The 11,760-nt window shown below is 47.0% G+C and overlaps 1 protein-coding gene across 1 annotated transcript in view; it reads right to left on the bottom strand.

The window, feature by feature from the left end:
- Positions 1-8,395: 8,395 nt before the first annotated feature.
- LOC136573694 (cytochrome P450 2G1-like) overlaps positions 8,396-11,760 on the bottom strand; it is a 57,740-nt gene continuing 54,375 nt past the window's right edge. The window contains exon 9 of the mRNA XM_066574956.1: positions 8,396-8,636. Coding sequence (XP_066431053.1) covers positions 8,449-8,636 — 188 coding nt within the window. The 3' untranslated portion in view covers positions 8,396-8,448. The remainder of the gene's footprint in view (positions 8,637-11,760) is intronic.

The following is an 11,760-nucleotide window of genomic DNA, read 5'->3' as shown; positions in this document are numbered from 1 at the left end:
CACAGGCAGCCCAGATAGATTTTTTTCCCCACATTTTTTTGCAAAGGCCCACTGCCTATATTCAGTCAATAATCAATATGTTTTCTGTCCCTGCCTAAGCGCTTCTGGCCCTGGAGTATGTCAAAGAACTGCAGAGTGTTGCACTGTGAACTGCAATACAGCGGTGATTTCACAGCCCAGACAGAGCCAGGAAATAATTTTGTGCAAGCCTGCTGTAACACTTAGCTGGCTGCGTATGAATTTGGAGGACTACTACACCCAGCACAGACCCAGAACACTGAGGACAATCACAGGCAGCCCAGATAGATTTTTTTCCCCAAATTTTTTTGCAAAGGCCCACTGCCTATATTCAATCAATATGTCTTCTGTCCCTGCCTAAGCGCTTCTGTCCCTGGAGTATTACTGCAGGGCGCAATGCTCTGCACGCCCGATATACCAAAAAAAAAAATGTGCAACACTGCAAAAAGCAGCCTCCACAGTACTGCACACGGTTAGGTGTGGCCCTAAGAAGGACCGTTGGGGTTCTTGAAGCCTAAAATACTCCTAACACTCTCCCTATAGCAGCTCCAACAAGATAGCACTTTCCCTCCTCTATGTCAGAACGCATCTGTGGCGAGCCGCGGGTGGGGCCGATTTTTATACTCGGGTGACACTTGATCTCGCCAGCCACTCACTGCAGGGGGGTGGTATAGGGCTTGAACGTCGCAGGGGGAAGTTGTAATGCCTTCCCTGTATTTCAATTGGCCAGAAAAGCGCGCTAACGTCTCAGAGATGAAAGTGAAAGTAACCCGAACATCGCGTGGTACTCGTTACGAGTAACGAGCATCTCGAACACGCTAATACTCGAACGAGTATCAAGCTCGGACGAGTACGTTCGCTCATCTCTATATGAAGCCTTCGAGACTGAGTGATCACCTTGCAAAAATGCAATCAGACAAAGTAAGGTAAGCCTATTTCATTTTTTCAAGCTTTAAAGTCAAAGTTTGAGAGCCGCAGCACTGTAGGCAAGCTATGTGGAAAATCTGCTCTCAATGCTGACAAAGGCCTCCTTGCTTCCTATAAAGTCTTTTTATTAATAGTGCAATGTGACAAATTACATACTACTGGGAAAACACTTGTCTTACCCGCAGTTAAAGGGGTTGTCAGTAGAGATGAGCGAGCACCAAAATGCTCAGGTGCTCGTTGCTCAAGTCAAGCTTTTCGTAATACTCGAGAGCTAATTTTGAGTAATGAACCCAATTGAAGTCAATGGGCGACTCGAGCATTTTTGTATGGGACCGATGCTCCGCATAGGTGATGACTTGTCAAACACCAGAAAACATCAGAAAGTCATGGAAGCACAACAGAAACGGATAGGGAAGGGCAGGGGCAGCATGCATGGCTGCACCTGAGGCTCCCAGGTCCCACTATTAAGCCGAAATGGGGGCAAGAGTCTGGTGTCACCCGCCTAACAATTTACTTCGGACAAACTCTAATTAGCAAGGCACACGTGCTGGCACATCTTAGCTAAGCACCACACTACCTGCAACCATTGACAATCACTGTTCCGGGTGACACCGCTGCCTCTTCTCCTGGGTTACATGCTGGCATTGCTGTCCAACCCCCCCGCACGATCCTGCATCCATAGCGCACCCAAAATTTTCCCTGCGCAGCGTTAAAATGCCCTCATGCCACACGCTCGCTTTATAGCCTCACCACCCTCATGTTTATTTCTAAGTGCGTACTGGATGAGGAGGAACCGGAGGCACACACTGCAGAGGGTTAACAGGGCCAGGCAGTGACCCTGTTCGAAAGTGTGGGAGATAGCCCACAATGCTTTTGAGAATTGATTATAAATTGACATACGATCATCATTCCAATCCCGTGCCACCTCCGTCACAAAATTGGCAGGAGCCGCAAACGTGGGCATAAAGGGGACTCAGGTGCCAGCACTTCTACACATCTCCACAATGCAGCAATACTCTGTGTGGGTAGCACATGAGCGGGCCCAGGGTCAGGCTTGGTCCCAGCCTCCACCTTGTGTGACCCAAGGTGCCACGAGTTACATAGCAATGGGAAATCCATGTATCCCCACACAATTCATTCTGTGAAGGTTTCAAATAGCTAAACACCGCAATGGGAAGTCTTTGAGTTCCTTGGGCTCGCATATGCTGTCAGTGCACAAAGATGGTATTACACAGAAAGAAATCAGAGTGCCCAAACATGGTAGAGTTTCACCCCGCCAAGGACCTCGGCCCACATTTCTGCCCAAGTCAGTCAGTGTATTTGTGCCTGATAGGTAAAACACTGCGATGGGAAGTCTTTGTGCACCCACAGCATAGGCAGACCCCTGTAGCTTTTCTGTAGCAAAAGTATAGGTGAATCTTATGTAGCAAGAGTATAGGTGAACCCCTCAAACCATTCAGTAGAAACTGTATAGCGGACCCCAGTACCATTTCTGTAGCCAAAGTATAGGCGGACCCCAGTAACATTTCTGTAGCAAGAGTATAGGCGGACCCCAGTAACATTTCTGTAGCAAAAGTATAGGTGAACGCCTCAAACCATTCAGTAGAAACTGCATAGGCATACCCCAGTAACATTTCTGAAGCCAAAGTATAGGCAGACCCCAGTAACATTTCTCTAGCAAAAGTATAGGCGAACCCCTGTAACATTTCTGTAGCAAGAGTATAGGCGGACCCCAGTAACATTTCTGCAGCAAAAGTATAGGCAGACCCCTGTAACATTTCTGTAGCAATAGTATAGGTGGAACCCAGTAACATTGGTGTACCAAGAGTATAGGCAAACACCTGTAAAAATTTGTGTACCAAGTGTATAGTGCTGTCAGATGGGTACTTTACATCACTTTTCCAGGACGGCCCTGAGGTATTGCATCACTCTCGTACCTCTTTCCTCTTCGGAAATGAGAGTGGAAAGATTCTCCTTATTCCTTGGTCGAGAAGGGTGTACACGCAGTAATCCGTGTTAGCCAGAATGTGTCTAACGCAAGGGTCACGGGAAAGGCAGCCTAACATGAAATCAGCCATGTGTGCCAGCTTCCCAGTACGCAACACATTGCTTTCCTCACTAGGAAGATGACTTTCAGGATCCTCCTCCTCCTCTTCAATTTATACATGCTGAACAGATGAGAGGCAAGCAGCATGGGTACCCTCTGCAGTGTGGCCAGCTGTCTCTTCCCCCTCCTCCTCCTCCTCCTCCTCCCCCTCCTCCACCTCCACCTCCTACTCCTCCCAGCCAGCCACAACTGTAAAGCACATGGTCAGATGTAGCCCTAAGAAGGACCGTTGGGGTTCTTGTATGGAGGATCAGAACTGTATAACTTTCCCTATAGAAGCAGCTCTGTCCCTAAACTCTGCGTTATGCACTGCAGGCTGAGAACGCTATAACTGCAAGGCTGGGAACAGGCCTAGATGTGTAATATAAAAATTGATGCAATACTGCTCCCAGCCAGCCACAACTTTAAAGCACATGGTCAGATGTAGCCCTAAGAAGGACCATTGGGGTTCTTGTATGGAGGATCAGGACTGTATAACTTTCCCTATAGAAGCAGCTCTGTCCCTAAACTCTGCGTTATGCACTGCAGGATGAGAACGCTATAACTACAAGGCTGGGAACAGGCCTAGATTTGTCATACAAAATTGGTGCACTACTCCTCCCAGCCAGCCACAACTGTGAAACACACGGTCAGATGTAGCCCTAAGAAGAACCATTGGGGTTCTTGCACAGAGGATCAGGAGTCCTGTAAAACTTTCCCTATATAGGCAGCTCTGTCTCTAAACTCTGCGTAATACACTGCAGACTGAGAACGCTATAGCTGAAATGGCCTGCACAGCCCGAGATGCTTAAAAAAAAAAAAAGGGTGCACTACTGCTCCCAGCCAGCAACAACAGTAATGCACACAATGTGGAGTAGCCCTAAGAAGGACCGTTGGGGTTCTTGAAGACAGGATCCTACTCTAACACTGTCCCTATTTCAGCAGCAGCACTATCCCTAACCTCTGCCAGCATGCGTCTAAGGCGAGCCGCGGGCGGGACCATTTTAAGTACTCGGTCGTCACCTGATTGGCCCAGCCACTCACTACTGTGGGGGGGAGAGGGCTGGCACGTCACAGCAGGAAGTGGTAATGCCTTCCCCGCATGTTTATTGGCTAGAATATGGCGCTAAACATGCGGGGGAGGAAATGCAATTGACTTGAGTACCGCGTGGTGTTTGTCTCGAGTAACAAGCATCTCGAGTACCCTAATACTCGAACGAGCTTCAAGCTTGGACGAGTGTACTCGCTCATCTCTACTCCACAAGCTTCATCTCCTAAACCTGCTCCTCTTCTGTAAATCGTGACTACCTGTTGACAATCTCCAGCTTCCTCCCAGCTACTCTCTGGTCCAACATAACTACTACACCTGGAGTAGATCACATACTATATTGTACAGAGTGTAGGAGATCAGATCCTGTATTGTACATTGTGGGAGTTTAGATCTGGCATTGTGTAAAAGGTTAAATATTTGTGCATATATATATCTATGTACATTATTGCTGGACTACATATGAATGTTTGTCTTTCTCTAATTTTGCTGCTGGGAATTTTGCTGCTGAGCTGCACATTCATTGGCGGATGAGCTAGATATAAAAGGCAGGTTGTGTTTTGTTGTGTGACAATAGTTTTTGTAGAGAGCCTTGTGAGGAGTGAGCTGCCCCAGTGCTACTGGAGAGCTGGGTTTGTCTGTACCAGAGAGAGAAAACACAACTCGAATTCCTGGAGTGGCGCAACCCAGCTGTTGCAACACGAGTGCCAGAGGAAGGTTTGCTGATCGTCCAAGAAAAAGACCTCTACAATTACTGACCATAAGTGCTGAGCTATCACCAGAAGAGACCACTAGTGAGAGCAAATAGACCTAAAGCCAGTATTGGATATTCAAGTTACAGTAGTGTTCTCAGGTTGTGCCACTGGGATGTTGTACTACAGGGTTCCAGGAGCACACCTTCACAGGTGAGGGATAATTGAGCTGGCTGGGTGTGGAGCTGCTCCTCTAGCCAATCTTCACGGATCTGCTGAATATATATTTACAATCCCCTCTGCAAGAGGAAGCTGGTATCCCTTCTCTTTAGGGTTTGTAGTCTTGCATGCCTATATATGTATTAGGTGTGTGAACAGTGTCTTGTCCAGTGTCTGTGCAGGTGGCTAGACATCAGGTGTGGACAGTCCTGTTCAGTGCTCATTCTGTCTCTGCTTGTGGTATGAACAGGTTCTATGCGTGGTGGCTGCAGAAAAGGTTGGTGTCGCTGGACTCCTGGTTATTGTAGGGACTAGTGGTATAGCCAGGAGCCGTGACGTGGCCTGCTAGCTTCCATATTTTGATCAACATGTCAACTAATACCTGGCATTTATAGCTTAACACCTACTACTAGTGTTTGCATTTTGGCTGCTGTATGGTGTGATTCCGGCTCTGTGTGTCAGCGTACTCTGTCCAGTTGTCCCAGTTGTTGTGGCATGTTTGTGTGTCCTATCCTGGGTGTGTGGTTCCTAGGAGTAGCAAGGGCCCAGATCCGAAGATTGCTGGGCCGCCCTTTATAGGGGCGATGTCCCTTCTCAGGTAGGTCTATGTCACCAAACCTAGTAGATGATAAAGAGAGGTGTTTATCTGTGGTAGTTCCTGTTGTTTCCCAAGACTCGTGACTTCGAGTCACGTTCGTGTGGGCCCGGTGCTAAGTTGCCCACACGAACGTAACATATGTTGGTATGCATTATGTTGCTGTGCATTATGTTGCTGTGTTTGAATAGTGACAGGTCCAGTGTCTGTGCAGGTGGCCAGACATCAGGTGTGGATAATCCTCTTCTGGGTATGTTTTATGTTATGTTGGTGCTCAGATGGTAGTGCAGTTGCATGCAGTTGTTGGAGCGACTTCCCCCATATTTCCTCGCAGATGGTTTGGACACCTGCTGTTCCTCCCCTCCTGGCATTCTGGGGGGGTGCATCCAGTTGTGTGTAATATGGTGACTGCACAGGTACAGCCACTCACAAGTTCCTCCTTTCCCTTGGCAGGTGCGGCCTTCAAACATCTGATTTCTGTTGCGTGGTGTAGGCTAGGTGATGCCAGCCACAATTTTCCTTCCCTTGTAAAGTTAATGTTGTGGTGACTCCATACAGCTTTGGTGGCATGCATGGTGTCTGAGTGGCGTTTCAGCAAGAGCGTTCTGTAGCAATGTGATACCTGATCCGCATCCGTGCTGCGGCGAGGAGCGCCCAGTGGATGTAACATAATGACCAGCCTACTACCGTTTGCTCCAGACCACTGTGTTGTACCTGTGTGTATTCCTTTTCCATTGCTGACTAGCTGGCATCCGCATCCGGCCCGCACAGACAAGTCCTGTGCACGTTATGTCAGCAGGGAGGGTTTTTCATCTTATTTCCCTCTGAATTTGTACATACTCGATGCAGGCTACTGTTCGGTGGCCTTTTTGTGTAGGGCACAGTGGTCGTGTTTAGAGGTTATTTTTTATTTTGTTTTATGCCTTAAGGGTCCAGAGGCCCCCTTTTAAAAAGGGAGGTTCTCTCAAGTTGTGCTGCTGGGATCTGTCATACTACAGGGTTCCAGGAGCACACCTTCACAGGTGTGGGATAATTGAGCTGGCTGGGTGTGGAGTTTCTACTGCCAGACAATTGCCATGGGTCTGCTGCATATATATTCACAACCCCTTCTATAAGCAAAAGCAGGTATCCCTTCTCTAGGGTTTGCAGTCTTGCATGCCTGTATATGTGTTAGGTGTGTGAACAGTGTCTTGTCCAGTGTCTGTGCAGGTGGCTAGACATCAGGTGTGGACAGTCCTGTTCAGTGCTCATTCTGTCTCTGTTTGTGGTGTGAACAGGTTCTTTGTGTGGTGAGTGCTAGAAAGGTTGGTGTCACTGGACTTCTTGTTAGCGTAGGGACTAGCGGTATAGCCAAGAGCCGTGACATGGCCTGCTAGCTTCCATATTTTGATCAAAATGTCAAATAATACCTGGCATATATAGCTTAAAGGGGTTGTCTCGCGGCAGCAAGTGGGGTTATACACTTCTGTATGGCCATATTAATGCACTTTGTAATGTACATCGTGCATTAAATATGAGCCATACAGAAGCTATTCACTTACCTGCTCCGTTGCTAGCGTCCGCGTCGCCATGGATCCGTCTAATTCTGATGTCTTCTTGCTTTTTTAGACGCGCTTGCGCTGTGCGGTCTTCTTCCTGGTGAATGGGGCCGCTCGTGCCGGAGAGCTGGTCCTCGTAGCTCCGCCCCATCACGTGTGCCGATTCCAGCCAATCAGGAGGCTGGAATCGGCAATGGACCGCACAGAGCCCACGGTGCACCATGGGAGAAGACCCGCGGTGCATCGTGAGTGAAGATCCCGGCGGCCATCTTGGTGAAGGAAGAAGAAGGAAGAAGGAAGACGTCGCAGAGCGGGGATTCGGGTAAGTAATAATTTTTTTTTTTTTTAACACATCCTTTGGGGTTTTCCTGCGCCGAACGGGGGGCCTATGGAAAAAAAAAAAAAACGTTTCGGCGCGAGACAACCCCTTTAACACCTGCTACTATTGTTTGCATTTTGGTGTGATTCCGGCTCTGTGTGTCAGCTTACTCTGTCCAGTTGTCCCAGTCATTGTGGCATGTTTGTGTCCTATCCTGGGTGTATGGTTCCTAGGATACACCCTGATACAATGGGCCCAGATACAAAGACCGCTGGGCTGCCCTTTATAGGGGCAATGTCCCTGCTCAGGTAGGTCTGTGTTGCCAAACCTAGTAGTAGTTAGGGAGAGGTGTATATCTGTGGTGGTTCACCTGGTGTTTCCCTAAACCCGTGCTTTTGAGTCACGTTCGTGTAGGCCCGGTACAAAGTTGCCCACACGAACATAACAAGTGTGTAATTGTGAGTGGTATCACAGAGGCTCTTCAACGGTAAAACAGATTGTTTTGATTTCACCACTATACAGCCTCTCTAAAGGTTTTGCATGCACAATATTAAGGAAACCCTATTTATAGGGTACAAAATGAGTTGCAGCATTGATTGAACATTAGTAAATGGTTTGCATTGCATAAAAATAATACAGTTGTATATTATTGCTATATTTCTGTATTTTATCGTAAATTCAGTAAAGCATTGTTTGTTCAACTGAGCTGTGTAAAGCCTCACCATAACTGGCATCATATCCCACACCCGCAGCTTATTCCAATTGTACAGTGTGAAGGAAATCAGATCCTGTAACTGCCATTGTGAATGAAAGCCATGATGCAAATGTGAACAGAGCCATACGCAGAATTTAACTTTTTTCACTATTATGCCCACAACACTGCACACATAATATAATTGTTAAAGAAAGCGTAATTAAAAATCACAAACAAATAGCAAACAGCAAGATTCTGGTAATTTCACAAAGAATAGGATTAGAATGATCTTGGTGAGGGTCTGCATTTCACTTATGCTACACGAGGAATAAATGACAACTGGTAATCAATGGGAACATTTGCAAATCCAGTCATGCGGGGAGCAATATCATATTCTGTGAACCGTGTTTCTGATGTTAACGTGAAATTTTGCAGAATGGTTGTAAGAAAAAGAAAAAGTTCCATGCGAGCAAGACCTTCTCCCAGGCAAATGCGCTTTCCTGAAATACAGAGAACATTGGTGAATTTTGAGTCAGAATGTGATAATCACCTTTATTTGGCACTCCCACTTATACACAATAGCAAATTCTACTGTATGTGCTGAATGTAGCCCAACTCCGTAATATAGTACCTTAGGCTGGAAAAAAACATATCTCCATCCAGTACAGAGAAAAAGGAAAAAACCCAATGAGGTAAAAGCCAGTTTACCTCATCTAACCCCTTTATTGGCACACCCGGAAAATCTCTGGGGCTTGCTGCACTGACCATGCAGTTTAACCCCAGAAGATTTCCGTGGACAGCTCTAGTGCTGAAATGTGCAGAGCACTGAGCTGTCATCTGAAATCGTCCTGGGTTTTTACTGCATACTCAGCGAAGTCCCGGAGATTTGCCTGCCATAATACCAACTGTCAAAATGGAACAGTACTTTCAAATACTTGCAAGATTAAATTGCATTGTTGACTGTGAGGCATGGCATGGTAATAATAAACCTGCCACTGAAGAGGTTAAGGGAAAAAAATATCCTTCCTGAGGGTGGGTTCAAACGAGCGTGTTTTGGTGTGTACTTAGGTGCGTACATACGTCCGCACCTAGGTACGAGCAAAAACACGAGTGAACACAGCTGCGTGCTTGTTGTCAATGGGGCCGTGCTTGTTGTCAACTTACCCCTCCACCACTGCTGTGACCCCCGCGGGCATGAAGAACACATCTGCCGCATGCAGCAGATGTTTCCTTCACCCCCGCTAGTTAAAAGAATTCCCTGCTGCTACATCTGCCACATCTGTGGCAGAAGATGTGGCAGATGCAGCAAAGGGAATTCTTCAATTGTCCACCGCAGCTGTCACACGTGACAGCTGTGGTAGAGAATCCTGCTGCCGGCATCCTGTCTATGGCTTTTCAGAGAAAGGCTTCATAAGCCCTTCCCTGAAAAGCCATTTAAAATAGTGCAAAAAAAAAAATCACCTCCCTTCAGCTGCCGGGGCTCAGTCGCGACTTCTGGCGCTGTCCTCGGCTTTGTAGTTCTGAGCTATCAGCAGACGGGGATTTAAAATCCCCGCCTGCTAGTAGCTCTGATTGTGGTTGGCTGAAGTGCTTCAGCCAATCACAATAAGAGCTACCAGCAGGCGGGGATTTTTAAATTCCCAGCTGCTGATAGCTCAGCAGCCTACAGAGCCGGGGACAGCGGCAGAAGTCAACGCTGAGCCCCAGCAGCTGTCAATGGCTTTTCAGGGAAGGGTTTCATAAGCCCTTACCTGAAAAGCCAATTAAAAGTAGTGTAAAAAAAAATTACTTACCTGTCTGCCGCTGCTGTTTCCCCCGCAGTGGAATTCTTTAATTCTCTACCGCAGCTGTCACACGTCAGCTGCGGTAGAGGATTCTGCTGCCGGCAATTGATTTCAGGGAAGGGCTTTGAATATAAGCCCTTCCCTGAAAATCAAGTAAAAGTGGTTTAAAAAACCAAAAAATAGATACTCACCTCCCTTCAGCTGCTGGGGCACAGCGCGTCTTCTCCTACTGTCCCCTGCACTGTGGTGCTGATCTATCAGCAGCCAGGGATTTAAAATCCCCGCCTGCTGAAAGAGCTGAATGTGATTGGCTGAGGTGCTCAGCCAATCACAGGCAGCTCTCACCTGTCATTCATTCGGGGAGACCTGCCTGTGATTGGCTGAGCACCTCAGCCAATCACATTCAGCTCTTTCAGCAGGTGGGGATTTTAAATCCCCACCTGCTGATAGATCAGCACCACAGTGCAGTGGACAGCAGGAGAAGACATGGCTGAGCCCCGGCAGCTGAAGGGAGGTGAGTATCTATTTTTTTGTTTTTTAAATCACTTTTACTTGATTTTCAGGGAAGGGCTTATATATAAAGCTCTTCCCTGAAAAACAATTCAGGTGTGCCAGCAGACCGCTGTGTTCAATGGAGCTGCTGGCAGCAGCAGCAGCTCCATTGAAGTGAATGGCTGCATTTTTTTTTTTTTACACCAAAATTTTTCGTTTTTAGGGAAGAGCCTATACGTAAAGCTCTTCCCTGAAAAACAATTCAGTGGTGCCAGCAGACGATTGTCTTCAATGGAGCCGCTGGCAGCAGCAGTGGCTCATTGAAGAGAATGCCTGCATTTTTTTTTTTACACTAAAATCTTTCTTTTTCAGGGAAGGGCTTATATGTAAAGCACTTCCCTGAAAAAGAATGCAGGGAGCCAGCAGACTTTTTTTTTTGCAATGGAGCCGTCGGCAGCAGCCGCGGCTCCATTGAAAACAATGCGTGCATTCCCTATGGTGCACGCATGTCCTATCTTTGCAGGTACGCACCTGTAAAAGACAGACATGTGCACACACCATAGGGAATGCATTGTTGTAAATATAAGCATGTTTTTGTGCGTGCGTATGCACGCACCAAAACACGCTTGCGTGAACCCACCCTGACTCCAATCGGGCAATCAGAATAATCTCTGAATCCTTCTGAAGTTATTAGTAATAACATGTAATACTAGTATTATACTCAAAAAGGTGTCCAGGCAGGGGCATAGCTAAAGGCTCATGGGTCCGGGTGCAAAAGTTTATCTTCGGGGCACGCAAACTTATCTTAACCCCTTAATGCAGAGGCGTAACTTGAAGCTCCTGGGCCCTAATGCAAAATGTGTAACAGGCCCCCCAACTGTAATGCTTTATTCATAATACTTGGCTCCCTATGTGGAGAAGAGAGGCCTTATGGGCCCCCTAAGGCTGCTGGGCCCAAGTGCAACTACATCCCCTATAGTTACACCAGTGCATCCAGGCCCCTCCTAAACACTTTTTTTAGCAAATTCAACATGATCACGTCCTCCAGCAGAGAGCTCAGTAGTCTTACTGTAAAGAATCCCCTTCTATGGTGGTGTAGAAATCTTCTTTCCTCTTAATGTAGAGGAAGCCCCGTTGTTACCATCATAGTCCTGGGTATAAACAGATCATGGGAGAGGTCTTTGTATTGATTTGTGATTTATTTATGCATAGTTATTAGGTCTGCCCATAGATGTCTATTTTCCTAAGTGGAGTATCCCAGTTTTTATAACCTCACTGGGTATTGTAGTCTGCCCATTCCATTTATTAATTTAGTTGCCTGCCTTCACACCCACTCAAGCTCTGATAC

This window comes from Eleutherodactylus coqui, chromosome 7 (genome assembly GCF_035609145.1).
Source record: "Eleutherodactylus coqui strain aEleCoq1 chromosome 7, aEleCoq1.hap1, whole genome shotgun sequence".
NCBI lineage: Eukaryota > Metazoa > Chordata > Amphibia > Anura > Eleutherodactylidae > Eleutherodactylus > Eleutherodactylus coqui.
The sequence above is the reverse complement of the archived record's forward strand: the minus strand, read 5'-3'. Positions and strand labels throughout refer to the sequence as shown.